The sequence below is a fragment of the Caloenas nicobarica genome, chromosome 5 (genome assembly GCF_036013445.1).
Source record: "Caloenas nicobarica isolate bCalNic1 chromosome 5, bCalNic1.hap1, whole genome shotgun sequence".
NCBI lineage: Eukaryota > Metazoa > Chordata > Aves > Columbiformes > Columbidae > Caloenas > Caloenas nicobarica.
Window position 1 is genome coordinate 67921232 of NC_088249.1, and position 21671 is coordinate 67942902.

At 47.2% G+C, this 21671-nt stretch overlaps 2 protein-coding genes across 2 annotated transcripts; both read left to right on the forward strand.

The window, feature by feature from the left end:
• Positions 1 to 1502: 1502 nt before the first annotated feature.
• KNSTRN (kinetochore localized astrin (SPAG5) binding protein) lies at positions 1503 to 6093 on the forward strand. The gene is made up of 8 exons (XM_065636793.1): positions 1503 to 1642; positions 2612 to 2744; positions 2895 to 2954; positions 3184 to 3283; positions 4397 to 4511; positions 4821 to 4882; positions 5033 to 5107; positions 5823 to 6093. The coding sequence occupies exons 1-8, from the start codon at positions 1579 to 1581 to the stop codon at positions 5952 to 5954; spliced, it is 741 nt and encodes a 246-aa protein (XP_065492865.1). The 5' UTR covers positions 1503 to 1578; the 3' UTR covers positions 5955 to 6093.
• Positions 6094 to 6383: 290 nt separating this feature from the next.
• On the forward strand, positions 6384 to 21199 carry IVD (isovaleryl-CoA dehydrogenase). The gene is made up of 12 exons (XM_065635731.1): positions 6384 to 6541; positions 8210 to 8299; positions 9977 to 10028; positions 11916 to 12085; positions 13213 to 13306; positions 13763 to 13899; positions 14377 to 14473; positions 16996 to 17089; positions 18364 to 18445; positions 18814 to 18918; positions 19575 to 19647; positions 19783 to 21199. The coding sequence occupies exons 1-12, from the start codon at positions 6392 to 6394 to the stop codon at positions 19914 to 19916; spliced, it is 1278 nt and encodes a 425-aa protein (XP_065491803.1). The 5' UTR covers positions 6384 to 6391; the 3' UTR covers positions 19917 to 21199.
• Positions 21200 to 21671: the final 472 nt, after the last annotated feature.

Genomic DNA, 21671 nt, shown 5'->3' on the forward strand with positions numbered 1-21671 from the left:
ATTTTGTTTTCTTGTCAAGGTCACACAGGAGAGAAATAATGAGGCGAACCTCCCCAGATACTTAACAACAGAGAGAGCTCATGTAAAAAACCAAACCAAACCAAAACAAAAACTCCAACCCACAAGTATTGAAAATCTAGGTATCAAGTGAAGAGTGTATTGTTAATAAAAAAAAAAAAGAGTCTTTCATTTCCTACTGAATCAGAACCTGCTTTATGTGAAGTCCAGGTTCACAGATCTCATCAAAATAGTTCAGATACTATAAAAAAAATCTCATTGAGACTTTTGAGTTGATACAGCCTCGTACTGATCATGGAGAAGGCTGCAGAATCCAGACCAAATCTATTTTCGGTAACAATTTCAGTTTGTTTTATCAGAAGTTCTAATACTGCCAAAGACTTTCAGTGTGAGATTTCCCCTTAAAGTGTCCTGGTCCCCTCAGCGACATGGGTGCTTTGTGTGTTGTCTTCATGGCTTGGTTCCACTCAAGGCATTCCCCACAAACATGTAACTTTTTAAAATTTGTGTATCTGGTAAATCTTGACTTTCACTTTTTTTTTTTTTCCTTTTCTTTCTTCTCTACCAGAAACAAACAGGAACACAAACATGTCCTTGCCTTTATATGTTGAAAAAGAGAAAACACTCTCTATACAAGTTGACGTAAAATAAATGCTTATGAGAAACTTTCCTAAAGCCGAGTGATGCTTCATTTTCAGCAGGAACAATGCGGTTCATTTGCTTCATCTTCTAAGTGCCCAATGTATTTTCCAATATAACCAGCAAAAGGAAAGTCTAGGTCTGGAAGATTCGCTCCTTCTGAAACCCCTAAGTTTGCCCTGCTCAGTGGAGAGTGGCCACAACTGCCTGATGTTGAGTAGGAAGATGCACTTCTGAAGCTAATGACAATGCCTGGAACGGACAGTGTATTTCGGTGTTGCATTTCCATGGTGCAGCTCTCGAATCCGGTGTCCAGGCCCCCAGAGCGGCCCTGGGGCTGCGAGCAAGCGCTCACTGAAACTCTCCACACAGGAACGCTTTCCTCTTACTCTTCGGAGGGTCTTCTCACCCATTTTTAAAGCCGTGTTGGAAAACATCTAATAAAGTGGGGAAACACTTTAGACAGACGCCTCGTTTCCACTTCCAGTGTGGGAGGGCGACTCTACCCGCCTCAAACAGCAGCGGCGGCAGCCGCGCCCTGAGGGGACGGGACTCGGCAGAGTGCCCCCCGGCGGAGGCCGCGGAGGCCTCGGGAGCTCCGGGTCTCGAGTGCCCGAAGCGCAGGGCGAGGCAGCGGGAGGCGGGGAAGGCCCTCCCCGCTGGGGGCCGGCTCCCCTGAAGGCAGCTGCGAAGGGAACCAGCGTTACACCCTCATGAGGAGCCGCCATGGCCGCGCCGCCTTCGCTGAGGGAACAGACGAGAGCGCCCGCCCGCGCGCGCCCGCGCCGACCCACAGCCCCCGCGCGCACTGCGCCTGCGCGGCCGCTCGGTGGGCGGGGCCGGCCCTGCGCACGCGCGGAGCCGTTTGGCGGCGGGTTCGATTCAAACGGCGGCGGAGCGGGAGCAGCGGGCGCGGCCGCCATGGACGCGGAGCCCTCTCGGATCCCCGTGTACAGCGGGCTGCACCGCGGCGGGCCGCCCGCAGGTGCGTACGGGAGGCCCTGCCCCGCCGTGGGGCTGCGGGGGCCCGCGGCGTGGGGGGAGCGGTGTCTGTGAGCGAGCTCCGGTGCTGCCCCTCGCGAAGCCCGATTACGGGCTTTATTGAAGTGTTTTGTCTGTATTGAAGGCTTCGGTGAAGGCTTTTTCTGCCAAGGGCGCCTCTCTGGGCAGGGCGGGTGTTGCCGGGCCCCAGGGCGGGGCGGCTGCAGCCGAGCAGCGGCCCGGGGGCGCAGCCCCTCCCCCGGTGTCGGCCGTGGAAACCGCCCGCAGCAGCTCGGGCCGGGGGCGGCCGGGCTGGGCGCCAGAAGCACGGGGGTATTCCGAATCGGGGAGAATCCCGACGTTGCTCCGGTATAAATGTGCCCATGGGTAAGTCATTTGAAAAATGCTTGATTTGAGTGGGAAATCAAAGCAAGCTTCCTGAGCCCACTATGCGAACAAAGCTTTATACACTCAAACAGCCCTGGTTTAAAGCCACATGAACTTTACATAGAAAGCCAGTTCTCTGCAGTGTTTCTTTAGAAGTGTATCTGCTCCTACAAAGTGAATTGAAATATAAAGTTCTCTGAACTGAGAGTTTTGGGTGCGCTGGGTTTGGTTTGCTTCCCGTAACGAGCAGCTTTGCTTGGATCCCTCTGCCATTCTGGCTGCTTAATGTTGACTCCTACTTTATTATCATGCCTGCATTACCACTTTCAAACTTTCTCTCATTAGCGCCAGCCTGGTAACTATGTTTTAACAGTCTCTCGCCTGAGCTATCTGTGCCTTGGTCTCGACCCTGTATCCTCGGTAAAGTGTGAAAACTCCCCTCAGCTGTCGCTACCTTAAAGTCTTATTCTAGCGAGATATGATTGTGATTCATCTCAAATTGAAGGCTTAAGAGATCCAGTAGTTCTGTGTATTATGGTGATGTCTTGCAGACTGTGGTGTTTGCATTGTCGTCTTTTTCTTGCAGAAGTGCAACCGGCTTTTTCTTCAAAGAAACAATGCGTCAGCAAAACAGCAGATGTAGAGTTCAGCAAAGATCCCAACTTTAACTTTAGCTCAAACCCTCCAGCAGATGGTGTCTTCAAAGCCACAAACCAAGGGTAAAAGAAAGTAAAATATTGATGCACTTATTACTTGGCAAATGTCCTAAAGATGGCTTAGTATTTTGCAGATTTTGTCAAACTAACAGGCTTGGTAACCTGCAAGAATGCACTGACCTTCTGGTAATTGTCTTTTACCTGTCTTTTAAGGTTACCTAAATCTGCCAAGAAAGTGGAACCGCCCTTGAAGAAGACGGCTACAAGAGGAGGGTATGTTTCCTCAAACTCCTGTTAGTTGCCCTCGGGCAGCAGTGTTCCCTCTTGGAGGGTTGTGATGAGCTCTCACCCGTGTCCAGCTTTCTTGCCAAGTTTGCCGATTAAAGCTCTTGGTCAGAAACAAGAGCAAATACTTCAAAAAAGGGCATTTTTGTGAAAGTAAAAGAGAAGGCGTGTAATACTGATGTTTTTGCCCCTAAATCTTTGATGTTTGGCTCTACAGAACTCTGAACAGGTACAAACTAGAAGCAGAACTGAAGACCAAGAATCAGCTGCTAGAAACAGCCAAACAACAGCTACACTCCAGGCTAACAGGAGCACAGGTAAGGAAGGGGATGGAAAAATAAATAAATCATGGAGTAATTCTTATATTCTGATCCCTACAAGGTCAGACCAAAGGATTGGCTTGCTTATGTTTCTTCATGTGCTATTGTGTCTTATTGTTGCCTAGTCTTTTAGTGTCTTTGTGTTCTTCTCCAAGTTTTTTTTCCCCTGTCTGCTCAGCACTGGTGAGATCACACCTGGAGTATTGTGTCCAGTTCTGGGCTCCTGGTACAAGAGAGATGTGGACATACTGGAGAGAGTCCAACAAAAGGCCACTAAGATCATTAAGGGACTGGAGGAAATGCTGAGAGAGCTGGGACTGTTCAGTGGCTTCTGTTTCAAACAGATTTGAGTTTCCTGAGTCAAGTTCAGGTTCAAAATTGGCACCTCGTTTTTCACTACCTCTAACAGATCACTCTAGGACACAGCACAATTTCTGTCATGTGCAAGAGGCCCTAATGGTACCTTTCAGCTGTAAAAACTCCCTTTATTTCCTAGTTCTCAACCAGTTACTAATCCGCAAGATGATCGTTCCTCTTACCTCACAGCTTGATTTCTCTAAGAGCCTTTGAGACCTTCTATGAGATGTTCAAAAAGCTCCTGACACTATCAGCCAGATCACCCTAATCCACACGTTCATTGATTCTCTTGAAGAACTGCATTCCACTTGTGAGGTTGATCAGCTTATCCCATTGCCTGGCAATATCTGACCTGTGCAGGGAATAATGCTGGGGCTTAAAGATTCTAAGATGCCCTTTTCTTCCCAATGTTTATATGCTCTTCAGTGTATCAAACTCATGAATTATTGATGTATATGAGAGGGAGCACAAGAAAAGATACACTAGGACTGCCTAAAAGGATCTTTAGGATCGACTTTTTCTAGTAATTGCTATGAGATGTGGATGTGATAAATGTATTAATCCTGTCCCGAAGCAGGAGTAAAGGTTGGCAGCAGACTCATTTGCTGTGGTGGTAGAGCCAGAAGGGCAAGATCTGATTCTCCGTGCTAGTGGAGCACTTGTTAAGCCATTAGCATCACACTCGGTTACTGACTAATGAGAAGAAAATCTCCTTGGAAACTTGATTAACTTAACAACCTGCGTTAATGACAGGGCATTATAAAGGATTTAAAGGAGGAGAACGAAGGCCTGGTACAAGAAGTTGAGAAGCTCAAGAAATTTCAGGAGACTTGCATGGTGATTTTGGAGAGCAGAAACATTGATCCTGGTAAGGACCGTGCCCTTCACATGCCATTCTGCTACTCGTTCTTCAGAACACTTTTTTTTCCCTGTCGTGACTGTTCATAAGACATGTGGATTCTGCTTCCTCATTAAGGAAATACTGCTGTAACTCCAGGGCATATTTTTTTTTTCTAGCTTAAGAGAAAAAGCTGCTTCTGTAGCAGGCCCTGTCCTGGATAAACTTTGAAAACAATTTAGTCTTTCTTGCTGTAGAAAGTCACTTTGAAAAGCTGTTTGTTCTTACAAGTAAAGTTATCAGTATATTAGAGGTTCACTAATGCATCTTGTAAATTAGTTACAGGCAGCAACATTTTGGAGGAGGAAGAAAAGACACAAGAATGCCAGAAGCAGACAACGGTAAGAAAGCTTTGAAATAGCGCTAGGAGTTAAATGGGCTTTGAGAAGTCTGTGTGCTCTGCTGCCCTTTTCTACTGATGCTGTGCAAACAGCTGCTGAGAATTGCATTTATTGGCATGATATTAAACTGTTTTCCTTTTGGCTCTTCAGCTGTTAACTGAGAAGCTCATAGAAGAGTTGAGGCTATTCAATCAAACAGCTGCAAAAGAAAAGGAGGTGCTTCAGGTAAGACTGTGACTTTGTTTCGGACTTAACCAGGTAACGAGCACTTGGTGCTGAGTGAGATTTCAAAGGTTATTTTGCTCCTCCGAGTGCTGCTCCATTCTCCAAATGAACCAGACAGTGAAAGCCTCCAATATTGTTCATTTTTTGTTATATGTGCATTAAGGAAACTGTAGGTGTTACTCCCCTCCTGCACAAAGGGCTGGGACAATGTTAATTCTCAGTCATTTCCAGTTGAATTGTACACAACTGAGCTTGAAACAAGGCAGAAGGTGAAGGTGCTGTTAATGAGTGACAGCTGGCAGGTTGGACTGTACCAGTTCCAAAGCGGAGATGGGTGGCAGTACTGGAAACGGAGCAGTCTCTGCAAGCACAAGCAGCTTCAATAATAGTCTATATACTGACCAAAATAGTAATTAAATTACGGTTCTAAAATTATTTGTAAGAAGTTTAAGAGCTAATTTATGTAATAGCGATTTCATAAGGCTTCCTAAACTTTGGTCACAGATAAATTGCCATATTACTCAAGGAACCAAGCTAAAACGCCCCAGTCAGGCTAGACTAATCTTCGTTTAGCTGGTAAGACCCTGCTGAAGAGTTCAAATGCTTTAGCAGGAGCTGCTTTAGAACGTGGCCTTGCTGTTCAGTAGTTTTTGTGTTTGTAAAATGTCGTGTACAGACTTCTCTAAATGTCATGTACACTGACTTCTCCACGCAGACAGCAATGGCCAAGTGGAAATCTGCGGAAGAAGAGAGGCAGCAGTCCCTGGAGAAGCACTCCTCCTTCCAAGCGGAGATTACGGAATGTTCAGCAGTACTCGATGAGCTGGAGCAGCTCCTGGCGATGTGAGACACAAGGACAGGACTGTACTCTTTTTTTTTTTTTTTTTTTTTAATCTTTTACTCCTTTGCAATCCTAGTTCTTATGTCTGGTGGTCTCACCAATGCGCAGGTCACTGCTCTCTGGGGGGACAGCAGCAGGAGGGACAGTGGGGGAGCACAGCGAGGGCTGCCCACCTGTGTCAGCCGCTTGTTGCTCGTCCCCACCTGCCGGGCTGCGCCTGGGACCCCCGCACCGGGGAACTTCCCTCGCTGGGGAACCCGCTGTAGTCTTGCAAAAATTACTGGTTTTAACCCATTAAATGTACTGGAAGGACGTGGACACTGTCACTTTTCCCTGCAGCGCTGCCCTTCGCCTCCCTCCTCCCGGGCCCCCCCGGCGGGGCGGGGCGGGACGCTCCCCGGGGCCGGGCCGCGCCTGCGCTCCGCTGCGGGCCCGGGGCAGCCATGGCGGCGGCGGCGCTGATCGGGCGGGCGGCGGTGGGCGCGGGGCTGCGCAGAGCGCGGCGGCGGCAGGCGCTGGGGCTGCCGCGGCGGGCCTGCGCGGGGCTGCCGGTGGACGACACGGTGAACGGGCTGAGCGAGCAGCAGCGGCAGGTACCGCGCACCGGGGCTCCCGCCGGCGGGCCGCGCTCCGGGGGGCGGGCCCGGCGCTGGGGGTGTGGCGGGGCTGGCGGCTGCTGATTGGTCGCGGCCGTGGGGAGCCGGCCTATCCCCGGGCGCGCAGAGGGGGCGTGGCGCGGGCGGCGGGGGCGCGCCCGGGGCACGTGTGCGCTGTTCCCGGCGGGAACCGGGAGCCGCGGGGAGCGGGAACCGGGGGGCGGCCGCCGGACCCAGAGCTGAGGTGGTTCCAGCTTGCTCTGGGTTTTCCTCGTCGGTGGAAGGCTCCTCTGTACCATAGAATGCCGCACGACGAACTATTTGCATGAACAAATTCCACTGTGCTCGCGTTGGGCCTGTTTGATCAGAGATACCGGCGCCAAAGGAACAAATTGATTTGGTCTCGTCAAATCCTCTCAAAAGAAGCGTTGTAGCTCTCCTAGCTTGTTCTCTTGCCCAATGGGGGACTTAAAGCTTTAAGATAATGTTTCTTGGCTTTACCGTTCTCTCCTGTGTTGAGCAGCAGCCCAGTGCTGGCCATCACAGCACTCGCTCCCTGCTGCCCCAGGGTGGGTAGGCAAGGCAGAGTCCTCAAAGGCTTGGTCCGGACAGGCTTCTGCCAATAAAACCCTCTTCCTTGGTGCTTCTCAGGTCTGGAGCTATAGCCTTACTTAAATTATGACGGTGCAAGCATATGGATATACAAAACAAACTTATTCTTGTTTCTTTCTTACTAGAGAATTTTTTTAGTCAGCTCGTGTTCATGGTTTATGGCCTTATCAGCCTGAATTAACTTGTTTCTTTGTAGTTCTACATTCAGCAGGTGTAAAAGGAGGAAAATATTCTTGTAGTTCTTATCTGTCTGGTGGAAAAGCTAAAAAAGAGACCAGAAATAGATCTTCAGCAATGTTAGTTAACTGTGAATTAAGAGCACTGTGTTATCAGCTGGCTTAGGCTGTGAGGAGTGCCTGTCTGAGTCCATCCCTTAGTCTCTAATTGATTCAGACTTTTTTTTTTTTTTGTTATGGTTTTAAGTTCAGGGGGGTTTTGGGGGTTTCGTTTTGTTTTTTAAGCTTTATGGTCAGGAATATATATGTATATAAAAGTAGGTTTTCAGCTTTTTAGATGTAGAAAAATATTTTGAGATTTTTAACACTTGGATCAACAAGCATACACAACTTTATGAAATTTTGCCTCTGTAGAAAATATAGGATAACCAATGTACTTCCAGGTTGATGCACCAACACATTCAATTAGTAGGCATGCTTATTACAGGCATCTGCATAAAATTAAATGAAACTGTAAGCAGCTACTGGATAGGGATAATCCATTATAAGCCCTGTTCATCAGTTTTCAAAGTTTCCTGACCAAAGCCATCCCCTGAAACCCTAGTGCAGGCAGTAGTTAAGTAACGTTATCTCATTTTGGGCTAAGATTGTTAAGGTTAAATGCTGAGAGGAACTTAAGTACATCAGTATTTTTTCTTTAAAAGACTAAAGGGTCTTTCCTGTGGTCTTACTGCCAGTAACCTGAAACATCAGTTCCCTTCTCGTCTTGTGCTTCTGGCTTTGGGATCCTGGTGTCACCTGGCAGGATGCTAGAGAAGAAGATGGCAATATATTGATGAGATGTAACATATGTGTTTCTCGTCATGTCTTTTCCCAGCTTAGAGAGACCATGACAAAGTTCTGTCAAGAGCATTTGGCTCCGAAGGCCCAACAGATTGACCAGGAAAATGAATTCAAAGGCATGCGGGCAAGTATTTCATGTGTGCTTTTAAAATAGGTGGTGCTGACAGCCTGTCTGTACTTTGATCTGTGCATTAATCCAGACAAAGGGTCCCAGTCCACACCACAGGAACAGATGCATTAGCTTTTCAAACTTGAAAGCCATAGAGAAAACAATTTTTTGATTTCCTGTTTCATCTTTTGTTAACAACTTTCAGCAACCTGGGGCACAACCCAGCCAGCATCCAACTGGAAAAAAAAAAACCAAAACCAAACAAGATTGATAACGGTCTTGTTTGGATTCTCATCGTGATATTTCTGCCTGGTTCTGTTCAGACTCCTTCTCTAACATGTGCTTTGTATTCTATGTAGGACCCTTTCTTGGGCATCTGAGTTTCCTCTCAAATTTTTTGCGGATGTATTGTGTGCAAATGCTGAAATGTAGAATTTGACTGTTGAACTGAAACTTGCCTTCCTAAAACCCCAACAAATTCTGTGCAAGGGGATGGTTAGATTGATGAAAATGAGAGATCTAGCTGTTGGTTTTCATAAGCTCCACAAGACTTAAAAAGCCCGGAACATCTGCCGGGGCTTCCCGGAGCTCTGATGCTGACATTTCCAGGGATATATGCACGGCTTTGAAGTTCAGTATATGAATTTAGTCTGGCACACCAGATGTCATCCAGAGCTGTTGAATAATACTTTTTGAAGTCTCTGGAGACTTCACTGATAATTCTTATCGCCGGCTGCTGAGGCCGTTAGCTCCGTGCCTCTGATGGTGTGGCTATCACTGGAGTGGTGGCATTGCCAGAGTGACCAGTCTGGGGGGAAACAGGCAGATGGAGGAGTCGGTTTGTTCTCTAGCAGATGAACTTTGCAGCTGAGGTGTCCAGCTCTGCAAAACTAGTGTCTGGTGTCCTGGTGGTCATGAAAACCTCGAGGTTATGTGCTTGAGGGACCCTTGTGGATTCAGCTCCGTTAGCTTCACAAGCCCAAAGTGTTCACAAATTCCCTGTTGTCGTCACCTTTTAAAACTTCTCTAGTCCCGCTGCTCCAGCTGAAACCTTCCCCATTTTCAGCCTTTCCCAAGGAGGCCTCCTCGGCTTTACTTATCAGTTTGCTTTACTAGAAGAGTTAAATTGCCAGCTAATGGCAACTCTTCTAAGTATTTCCAGGGTTTCAGACATGAATACCTTACACTAAATCCACTATTTGCAGCAACCACAGGCTGACAGGCCTACACAGGGCTGCCGAAGAACAGTGGCAAGGGTGCATGAGGTACAATACAAGCAGAAACTTAATTCATAACATCCTATATTATTTTTAGCAAGAGATAGTATATGAAAGCCTGGAAATGCAGTTTTTAAGTTAATAGGAGGTTTTAATTCACTGAGATTCTCCCTAAACTGGGCAATGAGTTAAATCTTATGACCTGTACTTCCAGAAAGAAATTTAGGCTTTGTGAATTTTCACTGAATTCAATGGACTGCTCCCATGTGTGTCATAACTAACGCCCGTTAGTCTGTCTGGGTTCCTAGTCCAAAGGGTGGAGCTGCTGCTGCAGGAGGAACAGGTATTGGTGTGTTTATCTCTGAGATGTCACAAGAATAAGGTAAATTGATGTGTCTGGTGAGCTACCTGGGAAGACTTCTTATGCTGATGTCCTGACTGCAATCTGGAATGATTCCTTGTTCTGTACTTGTAGGAGTTTTGGAGGAAACTGGGGGAACTGGGAGTTCTGGGGATCACAGCTCCTGGTAAGTCTGTTCCCACCCTTTACCTTCTGCTGGGTGATCCTTCAAACAAAAGAGAGACTACTGAAACTTGCCAGTTCGTAACAGCCTTGTCTGTGGTGGGACATCCATTTTGTCCAGAAGCTCCTATCTTCCTATTTTTAAAAAACTCTTTGGCAACTTTTTAATTCTTCACTGAATCCGAATCCTTTTTGCTTGTTAGGACAATTACAAAATGGCTTTTACAATTTAAAAGTGCTGTTCAGAAATGGTTTCTCCAGATATAACATGTGCAACTCAAACATGTTTGCGCTTATGAAGCGTTTGCTGCAGGTTTTGAAGAAAGGGAGCTAGAGATAAAAGTATCCTAGAACAAACATCCATCTCTAATAGAAGTTAGAGCATAAAACAATGCTGTGAAAAGCTGTGATAACGAATGGAGAGCTGACCACATCCAACCAGTCAGAAGAAAATCAGGGTAAATCTTATTCAGCCTTGTCCAGGTTGGTTGAAAAGTGTTTTGATTAATGTTATAGATGACTGAGGCTGCTGTGGTCATGCTGAATGCGCTAACGCAGTGTAATGAGGAGAAGCCCTTAGTGCAGAAAAGCGGCCAATGGGGCCTTTATTTCCCATCGTAAAGTCTGTGTTTCTAGATGTGCGTCTGCAAAGGCTTCTGCAGAAGCAAGCTGAATAGCAATGCGTTGAAATAATGCCTCTGCGTTCCTTTCAGTGGCGCTGAGGCTGCTTGAAAGAGTCTCTATTTCTGCTTTCTTTCTCTTTACTCTTCCCAATTTACTGCTGCTCCTGTTTTTTCTCACTCTTACCTTCTTTCTTCTTTGATGTTGTGCCTGAGGCTTACAGCAGTTTCCCACACTATAAATAAGCCATCCCCTCATGAGTCCTGTCCTTTTGGATTTCCTCAGAGATTTACCTCTAAAACCCTCCTACGCCCGGGATTTTTTGCCTTATTTTTGATTGTATAGCTACGTGCAGTTTCTTTACTGGCATTGGTTTTGTTGGAGTAGGTGGAGACTGGGACTTAGGATGTGAAGATAATGGGAAATCTTACGAGGGCATATGCTCAGTTGAATGGCATGTTTGGGCACCACTGCATCAAGTCTATAAAGGGAGCATTTTAAATAACAGTGCTTTTTGTTTTCTTTTTAAAACTAAGAAAACTATGTTGGTTTGATGTAATTTTCTGTTTATTTTATAAAGAGCTAAGTTAAGAAATGCAAATAGGTAAAGATATATATATATATAGAGGGATGTATTTTTATTCGCTATCAGCTGCTCAAGGCCATTATGCGTTTCTCAGCCTTCTCTTTTTTCCCAGCCTTTAATCTTTACCACTGGTTTTAGGCTCAGCTCAGTGTGCCAAGCTAGATTCCCAGTTATGATGGTTGTGCTGCTCTGTCTCACTTCATCGTCTCTAGAAATCCACATTCTTGCCACTGGTGAATTGCAGCAGTTATATTTATGGGTCATTCTCACTCCAAATCGGCCACCCATCAAAATGCAGGTCTCCTGCACATTTGCGGGCTTAGAAAAGTCCCTAGTGCCCCAATTTTGAGCAGTTTGAGGATTCCTCGCTTGTTTGGGGGTCCTTGTGATGACAAACATGCATGGACTTTACCAGTTTTGCCTGGGTTCCTTTGTCCTCTCACCTAATACTGGTTGCCACTTTGTGATTTAATCTTTGTGATGACGTTAAGGTTGCACTTAAGGGTAGTTGGCAAGAAGGACTCACTGTTGTGCAAGTGTTGGTAGCATGTTTTAGATGTATCCTTGTGCATCTTACATGGGTAAAACTATGCTGTACAAGTAAATGATTTATTTTGGTGAAGTTAATAACAGTGTGTGATATACTCCGTGGCGGTTAACGTGAGGTTCCTCTTCTCTTTCCAGTGGAATACGGGGGATCCGCATTGGGTTATCTGGACCACGTGCTGGTGATGGAGGAAATTTCCCGTGCGTCGGCAGCGGTTGGGCTCAGTTACGGTGCCCACTCAAACCTTTGTATCAACCAGCTCGTGCGGAACGGCAACGAAGCCCAGAAAGACAAGTACTTGCCCAAGGTTTGTGGCTGCAAGAGGGGGAAGCTGGAAGGTGTTTGGGTTTCAGCTGCACGCAAGGCTCAGCGTCTTCCACAGTGCGGAGCATTTCAAGCGCTAACCAATTTCAGTGACCCAACCTTTAGGAAATATTGTGCTTCCCAAACTTGCCTTTCTCTACCTTGTTAGTTTTTGTCCTGTTAATCCATATTGAGCTCAGCCTGTGCCAAAGTCCCTGTCTGCAGGCAGCAGAGTCCCGCTCTCTGGAACCGTGTTACTAAACGAGGCTTTGAAGTGACCCTGGATTATATTGTTCCAACTTCCCAAATCGTTTTGAGATTTCTGGATGGAGGTCACCGCTTTCCTATTTTATATTCTCCGTTTCTCGCTGCCCAAATGCTGGGTTTGCCTGCGCCAATTAACTACATGTGGAGCTTCCTCTTCGTTTGGGGCATCGATGTTTGTGACTCCAAAGCACATTAAACAGATTTCAGTACTTAAATGCATGGAAAAACTTAACTAGTACATTGAATCCCAGCCACTGAAATTATCAGCAAAATTATCAGTGCAGGAAACTTGATTTAAACCGCATGCAAAGTCCAGTGTCACTTCCTCAAAGCGTTGTGCAACCTGCTAATATGTAACCCTGAGTTGTCCTCGTTGCTCCTCAGGTGTATTTTGATGTTCTTATTTGCTGCCTTTCAATAAGATGTGCAATCACTTTAGTTCTTACTTGTCTTGGCTCACGACAGACTCCTAACGGTACTTAAATAGTTTTGAGCAGATCACAAAGACTTCTGTAGAAAAGCACTGATGGATTGAATTGGTTGAACATCTCTCTTAAACATTGAATCTGTTTTTTTCTTTAAAAAAAGGAGATCAAAAGGAGGAGAAGACAGATAAAAGGACACAGGGAGAGAAAAAAAAAAGGCAAGGAGAAAAGGGCAGAAAGAAAGGACCAGCGAAGAGGAAGCAAGGGCTGTGGGAGAGCCTGGAACGAGCAGGCACAGGAGGAGGGTGTCCAGCAGCTATTGCAGCACGAGCATGGGGCAACGAGGCTATGAGAACACTGCTGAGAACTTTGCAATCTCTTTTCATCCCCCTCACTGGCCTGCTCTCCCTCCCTTTCTTATATTTGTATTTTCTTGCAGCTAATCAGCGGGGAGCACGTTGGAGCCTTAGCAATGAGCGAACCCAATGCAGGATCTGATGTTGTGTCCATGAAGCTGAAAGCAGATAAGAAAGGTAAAGCCCGTCATGTGCTGCCTGGCCAGATAGCCGGTGTAAATAACATCTCCTGTAAATCCAGACTGACCTCCTCAACGCCACTGAGATACGGTGCTAAATCCTGGCTGTACCAGGCCATGTTTGCAGGCTTGTGCTGCCTCCCAGGAGGTTGAACGTGTGATAAACCGGGTAGTGAAAACCTGAGGTGGACAGCTGAAGGTGTAAAGTGAACTTCTGATGACGGTGGTAGAGGCCGGTGGTGTTATGGAAGCAGTGCCACGTGCCTTAGTTTGTCTGGTGTTCGTTAAACTGTCCCTGGACTCCAGAAATGAAGGAAATGAATTTTCTTAAACTTGGGAAGGATTTGTGCACAGCGTTTGCGAGGGTCTTAGAGAACATTCGTGGAGATAAATGGTGTGAGGATGTAGGTGTTGGTCTGTTGTGAGCTGACAGGTTGCTGCTCTTTGCTTCTAGGAGACTACTTTGTTTTGAATGGGAACAAATTTTGGATCACCAATGGGCCAGATGCAGATGTTCTCATCGTTTATGCTAAAACCGATGTTCATGCTGTTCCAGCCTCCCGAGGTATAACTGCGTTCATCGTGGAGAGGGTAGGTTGAAGCTACTGTTTAATAATTCCCACAAGCTTATTGTAGTGGGGCTTTCAAAGCTGATTCCTTAACCCAAACTGCCTCATTGAGAAGCCAGCTAGTTTTCTTTCTGTAACTGTCAGCCGCCTGCTGAAAGACAAACTAATTCCTGACTGAATTTTGGAAACTCGTGAGATGAGTCCTCTGCCCTGGTGACGTGGTGTACCTCACTGGCAGCTGGGCACACCTGCATTGTGGTATCCAAGCATGTAACCACTCTTTAGGGCTAGAAATGTAGAGAGAACGGACAAGATTCTAATAGAAAAGGGCTTGCTTGTGGCCAAAAATAGTCAGATAAATTGGCAGCCTTGTAAATATGTCCTATTATCTAACTTTATGGGGGGTTTTTTAAGGCAAGACATTAAAGACATCTAGTGATTTTATTTAGTCTGTCAGAACTGAGATTTGAAACGTATTGTTACTGTCTGGACTCTGCAGGGAATGCCGGGTTTCAGCACAGCCCAGAAGCTGGACAAGCTGGGAATGAGAGGGTCGAACACCTCTGAGCTGATCTTCCAAGACTGTAAGATCCCCGGTGAGTTGGGTTCAGGTCACGGCAGCGTGCACCTGGTGGTTTCCTGTCTTCCTGATCAGATAAATTGGATCGCTAATTAGATGCGTGTTCAGGCTGTGACCTGGAGGGCTCTGCAGATGGTTATCTGCTCTCTGGCAGCCTCACAAGAGAGCTGGTGGAACTGGAGCAGTGCAGCGCTGGGTTCTGGGAGAGCACATCCCGTGTTGGGTCACCCTCGTGGACCTGACTCCTCACCGCTGCTGCTGCAAGCCTGGCCGAGGCTTCTGAAAAACTCCTTTATTGCCGTTAGAGCTCCCCATCTGCAAAATCACTAGACGCTATCCAACAGCCTTTTGGTTTGCCTGTAACATTTCTGAGCCCTTTTGGGGCCAGGGCCTGAAAACGGACATCCTTTCCCCCGGTAGTTAGCACAGCAGGGGCCACCGTAATGGCCACTTTTGTTACTCCAGTGGCTGCTGTTGCAGATAGAACATTCACAGACACTACATAGCGAGTGGAGGAGACACCTTATCTGAACTCATTAAAATCGTAATTGCAGATCTGCAGGGTAAGTAACTCTCCTGCTCCCCATCTGCCACCAAAAGCTGCTTTGCAGCAAGTGGAAGAGTTTCAGCTGCAGTCTGACATTTCTAACTTTATTGGATCCTTCCACTCTGAAATCAGAAAGGCCAGTGCCCGAGTCTTCAGATCATCTCCTGGGTAATCATCTGTACAGAGCAGCATGTTCTCATGGTAATGGGATTTCCATTTGCCGATAACTCGGAGGAGCACATCGCTGCAGTGTTGAAAGTTAACGCACTTTGCACTCCTGCCATTAATGCTGCCTCAGATCTCTGCCTTGGAAGCTGAACCAGTTTGATGCCATTTCGCGTGTCTGCAGGATCCTTCTCTCAGATCAAGCTGTCCTCCAGCACGGCAGTTCCGTCTGCTTTAAAACACGTGGCTTTCACTGTCAGCCACGCTCCACTGAGTGGCTGCTGTTTTTCTCATAGTAAGTGTTGTCCATGGATTCATTTGTGGACATTTATGGTAAAAGTTGGTTCAGAGCCCCCATTTTTTAAAATTTGATTTTTTTTCTGTAATACACACCAGCAGGTCTGTGCCCCTGGTGCAGCCCACAGGTGTGTCCTTCAGCTCACCACATACCTGTCCAGCCCTTTTCCCTGGATGTACAGGAAAATGTTCAGGCTATTCAGACCTTTTTTAGCTACGAGATGTCATTACTTGTGAGCAACTTTTTCACTTTATTATTACTGATGCTGATATTTGTGTTCTTCAAAGTAATGTTTACTATTAGTATTCTGGTCTGTGGGGCCTTGGAGCCTTTTCTGAAAGCCGTGCTTCACTCTTCTTCCTCTTTCTAGCTCCAACACCATGGTGAAGGCCCTGCAGAGGCTGCAGTTCTCCATACACTACATCAACATGCTCTTTAATAAGGAAGAGACAAAGCACTCCATGAGCTTCTGCCACTGAAACCCAGACTATTTATTTCAGGAGTCTATTTGCATGTGTCCACAAGTCCTGTCTCATTTTCACTTTGTGTATCACGCCTCTCAGATCTCTCGTGATCAAAGCCTGAAGTGTATGTTATTTCTCGTACGTGGTGTGATCAGCGGATGATCTCTGTCTATCCGCAAAGCACAGTTGTTAGGCTTTAAGTTCTCTCCTGGTTGTAAGAATACAGCCTTGCTGCGATGAGCCTTCTGTTCCAGCTTCTCCTTTTATACTCCTTAACATCAGTGCGTGCTTTAGATTGTCCCAAAGCAAAAGGGTTTCTTGAGGTTTTTTTTCTCAGCCCATTATCTAATGTGGCTATTTTCCTGTTCCATTTTCACTGAAATAATACCTGTCTTTCAAAACATTTATTTATAACAACTACCTTATTCTGTTCAGCCCCCCTTGCAGAAGGGGGATAATGACTGTTCATGTTCTCTAGTCTTTGAGGACTGCTATACATCCCTCCAACATGTGATAAGTGGTGAGCTCAGACTGCTCGTCTGTGTGAGCTCTGGGTCCTGTGCTGGGAATGCTCAGAGAGGTGACCCAAGGGTATCAGACCAGGACTTACACTCATTTTGAACACACACATCGGATGGTAATGCTGTCAGTTTGGGTTAGATACAAACTAATGTGATGGTGGAGAGGGCTCCCAGTTTGTCCTCCCAGGCTGTTAAGTCTCTGACGCGTGTTGGTACGAATGCTGAGCTGGAGGATCTCTGGAGAGCACCTTACGCTTCAGAAAACAGACAAGAGCATAGCAGTGATTCTAGGTGCACTTTATAACCCTTTACTGCTTTTTCCTTTTTGGCCTTGGTTGGCTTGGAAAGACATTTGAGTGGGAGGGAGCGTAAGTACCAAAACTCAGAGCCTGTCAGCTGATCCTGAATGGTTGTGTCTCAAGCCGAAAAGAAAGGGGAACGGGACTGAAAGTTCAAACCCTCTCCCCAGCAAGCACAGGCCCTTGGATAACAGCTTGGCTGAGCTTTGCACACAAGTGAATCACTTTCCTGTGCCTGTTGCAGCTGAAAATGTCTTGGGGACAGTGAGCAAAGGAGTCTACGTCCTGATGAGCGGACTGGACCTGGAGAGACTGGTGCTGTCTGGTGGGCCGCTGGGGTAAGGGATCGTCTTGTGTAGATTGCAAGGCCAGAAGGATCCTTCAGGATCACCTACCCCAGTGGGTCTCCAGCTGGGGCTGCACCTCTCTGGTGGGATGGAGAATGGAGATATTGGGGCAGAGAAGAGGAAAGCAGGGCTGGAGGAGGTGGCTGGGGCAGAGCTGTGGACGGAGGCAGGAGCAGGCCGTCCCGTAGCCGCCGGTGCTCGGGCCGTCCCGTAGCCGCCGGTGCTCGGGCCGTCCCGTAGCCGCTGGTCCCGTAGCCGCCGGTGCTCGGGCCGTCCCGTAGCCGCTGGTGCTCAGGAGCTGCCTCGTAGCTGCTCTGAGGGGCTGTGGCTGGAGGGGCTCAGCACAGCTCTCCCAGCAGCCAGGGCTTGCTCTGCCTCTGCTCACCTTCTCCTTTTGCTCTCCTCTCATCTCTGCTCCTCATATATATTTTTTTTCTGTTTGAAAGCATCTATATGTGCCCTCTGAGCGGCAAGGGGTAGAAGCAGCAATGCCAGAAAGAAAGCTTGCTAATCTCTGCGTTCCAGTGTAGCACAGACCACAGGCTCTCCAGAGCGTGCTTTTGAAAATACTGGTCTTGATGCAAACATTTCTAGGGATGGTAAATCTTTCTTGGTCCTCAATTGCATGTTTACGTATGCCTTACTTTGGGAATAAGCAGCTCCTCATTTGTGTTACTGATCCCTTGAAGTCTAAAACACCATCCAGACTGTCACACAGAAGGGCCACTGGACTGGATGAAGGGTTTATTCTTCATTTATTCAGTCCTTCAGCTCCCTTGTAATTATTTTTAACCTACAGTCCTCTTGCCCTCCCAAGCGATCTCTCTGTGCTAACCCTCCTGTGGAAAGACCATCTTCCACAAAGCAGAGGGAGGATTTTTCACCCTTATTCGTGCCTTCACTTTTTATGGTATTGGCTAGTGCTCCTTGAGTTGGTCTTCTCTGGAGGTGCAAGGCAGCACAAACTGTCCTGCCTACAGTTCTAGGAAAGCTCCTCAACCTTTTGCCTCCATCCCCTGAATTAAGCAGGTGAGACCTTACTAGAGGATGTCCCAGATAAGCGAGATGTAGAGCGCTGGGGAGAAACCGGGACATTTGGATTTTATTCTTAGCGTTGTTTGAGTGGAGCTGTAGGAAGACAGCAGCGTATCATTTTAGGTACGAGAACCTTTTTGCCTTAGATTGAGCTTCCAAGGATTAATTATTATTTGTCTGTTACTCGTTCTGTTGTCTTCCTTTTTCCTCCATATCTGTGCTTTTCTTAGGATCATGCAAGCTGTACTTGACCATGCAATTCCATATCTACATGTAAGAGAAGCGTTTGGACAGAAAATTGGCCACTTCCAGGTGAGGCAGAAAAGGAATGAGTTTTGTCATCTTGCTTTTTTTCTTTAAAAATGAGAAGACAAGGAGCTCTGTCGTGGGAGGTCTTTGTGTAGAGGTTGCCTGGAGTTAGTGCTGGGGCTGCGTGATGTAGTGATGTGTGAGAAGGTGAAAGGGTCTCAGGCCACTGTGGGCGAGGGACGGTGGGTGACACGTTACTGCTGGCTGTGACACCTGGGAGTTTGTGAACTGACAGAACCTCCAGCTGAATCCGTGTCTTCTCATTTGTCTAGTTTCTATGAAACAGCTTGGGGAATGGATGATCTCCGGTGCTAATGCAGAAAATAATCTTGCCCTCCCTCACGTTAATGTGTCTCTCCTGCGACTCGCAGCTCATGCAGGGCAAGATGGCAGATATGTACACGCGGCTGATGGCGTGTCGGCAGTACGTCTACAACGTGGCAAAGGCCTGTGACCAGGGACACTTCAACGCGAAGGTGAGCTCGCGTCCACCGGGACCGTGTCTGCTGGGGGACTTCTCTTCCCTTTGCTCCCAGATCGTGAGCAGGGTGGAGGTTTTGTTCTAGGGGGTTCAAACGACTCGCTCACAGCACTAAGTGCTTTCCCCCCTCCCAGTGAAAAAGAAAGTCAGGTTCTAAAAGGAAACAGATTTAGCAAGATCTGTAGGTGTTTATTAGAAACCCGAACACAAAGCCCTGGCTGTTGCAGGGGCTGTAGCATCTTTTGGAGGTGTTGTCATCTCCACAAGCGGCACTGTCACCTCTCTCGAAGGGGGGGGGACCGAGTGCTTAGCAGTTGGAGCACAGAGCCCTGCATCCCAAATCAAATCACATCGATCTCCTGTGGATATGATGCGTGTTTGTGAGAGACACCGGCTCCCCTGCCGCACTGGTGGTTTTTGCTTTTTCTGTCTTCATGTGGCCTTTACAGACCTGACACAAGTGCTCTGTGGTGACAGAAAGACTGCTGCAGCTTCTTCCTTGCTGGGGAATGAGTCCTTTGCTTTTGTGATCAGGTAGCTCAGGCTTGTTAGCACATGTCTGTAGAGTAATAGAAAGGTCAGAGCAACGCAGAGATTGGAGATGGGCAGGTGACACGTTTGCTGACTGTCACTGCTGTGACTCTGCTTTAGGACTGCGCTGGAGTGATCCTCTATTCAGCAGAGTCTGCTACGCAGGTGGCTCTGGATGGGATCCAGTGTCTGGGTAAGTCACTGGCAGGTCTGTTTCTGGGAGTGATTGCTGGAGAGTGCCCAGCACAGTGCAGGGGTAACGCTCCCTCCCGTCCCACCCTCTGCCCCTGAAACCAGAGAAATGACTCGGGACTCCTTTCTGTTGCAGGTGGGAACGGTTACATCAACGACTACCCGATGGGGCGGTTCCTGCGGGATGCCAAGCTCTACGAGATCGGCGCAGGCACCAGCGAAGTGCGCAGGCTTATCATAGGCAGGGCGTTTAACGCCACTTTTAAGTAACGTCCACCCGTGGAGAGGCAGCTCCCTGACCACCGCGAGGCCTTTGACCACAGAGGCTGGAACGCACAACTCTCTTTTTTCTTTTTCTCCCTGCTTTTGAATCTGGGATCATCACCTGTGGACTCTGTTCTGCCTGCTCTGTGAACAGAGGCTGCTGGACTGGGCTCCGACAGAGTGAATCAGATGGTGGCATGGAAAGAAAAGTGTTTTTTCTCTTCTTGTGATCATGCTGATTCATCCTGTTCATAAGCCATCCCGATTCTCAGCGTCACAGGGCTGAGGTTCACCCAGGGTTGAGCTGCCATCGGAGCAGGCTGGTCAGATGGATGCCTGAAACAAGAGCACAGAAAGTCAACACCCCCCCCAAAAAATGGACAATGAGGGAACAATTTTGTTCTTTAAAAAATACGCACCTGAGTGCCATTAAACAGCATTTAGTATAGAACCACTGGAAGGTGAAATTTCCCCTTGTGACCTTCTGGTGGGATTAATAACTTCTATTGTGGGAACTCGACACCAACCACGTCGTGGGGGTGGCTGTCAGGAGCACTCCAGCATCATCGCTGCACAAGCAGTGTTTTAGGTGGTGATTCCCAAAGCCTTGTTAAAATACCACATCTGTTTCTTTGCATCCTTCCTTTCCCATTCCTGCTGCTTCTCGAGATTTTTCAGTGCAGCCCAAGTCCTTGCTGTGCTGATTGACTGCCCCCCGCTGCGGTATTCATCCCGAGGTGTCGCCATCCATCACTCTGGGAACAGTTAAAATGTCAGACCTGTATTGTGACATCTGTGAATGAAGCAGGCAGGAGGAGGTTGACTTTTTGGATTGGGGTTACTTGTTGTTTTTTTCCTGAAGGTTGTTCTTTTGGCAAAAGCACGTACTCGCACTCCACCTTCGGTTGGCTGGAGAAGCCAGAGCGAGCGCAGCAGGATTTGTGGGTGTTTTCAGTGCATATTATGTGCAGCAAATTGAAGTTTTTACCTAGCTGTATTAAAGAAAATTGCAGAGTAGACTTGCCAGCCTTAAAGAGTGAATCACAAAGACAAATTAGATGTTGTAAATATGACAGAACAATTAATTAAACAGTTGCCATTTAGTCAACCTCCCAGCAGTTTTAACAAAAAATGAGATTAAAGCTTTGTGTATTTTGTTGTAGGTGATATCTATCTATCCATACTAGATGACAATAGACTAATATGGAATTTTAAAAAGTCACGGATTGAAGAAAATTTCACCTTGAATCGCCAGGTTGATCACCAAGTGTTTTTATAAAAAGGTTATAAAACTTCTAAAGTCATGGTGGCAATGTCGTCTCCTTCCTACAGTTCAGGTTTTTTCAGCTACGGCTGCTGCTCTGGAAGCGTCCCAGGGTTTAATTATCAGCCTTAGTCTCTGGATGGAGGTAGCGGAGAGTGGGCAGAGGTGCCTGTCAAGAGCATGTCATTGGGCTGCACCTGACAATGCGTGTGAAATGCACTTCACTTGCATTTCGCTCTAAATCGCTGCAGTTGCTACACCCCAGTCTAGTGTCCAATGCATATTGGAAGCTCACATTTTATCTGTGTGTTCTGCAGCTCTTTAATAGGGGAGTCAATCCCTGACGTTTGACTTGAAGCCTCTCGGAAGAACATAGGAACTGAATCACTGGGTTACGGTCCATCTCTGGCCAGAGGAGTTTCTCTAAGGAGTGTTAAAGCCGTGTCAGGATGTTGTGAGATGCAGACTGTTAAAAACAGGTTTTCTAAGGTGGAAGG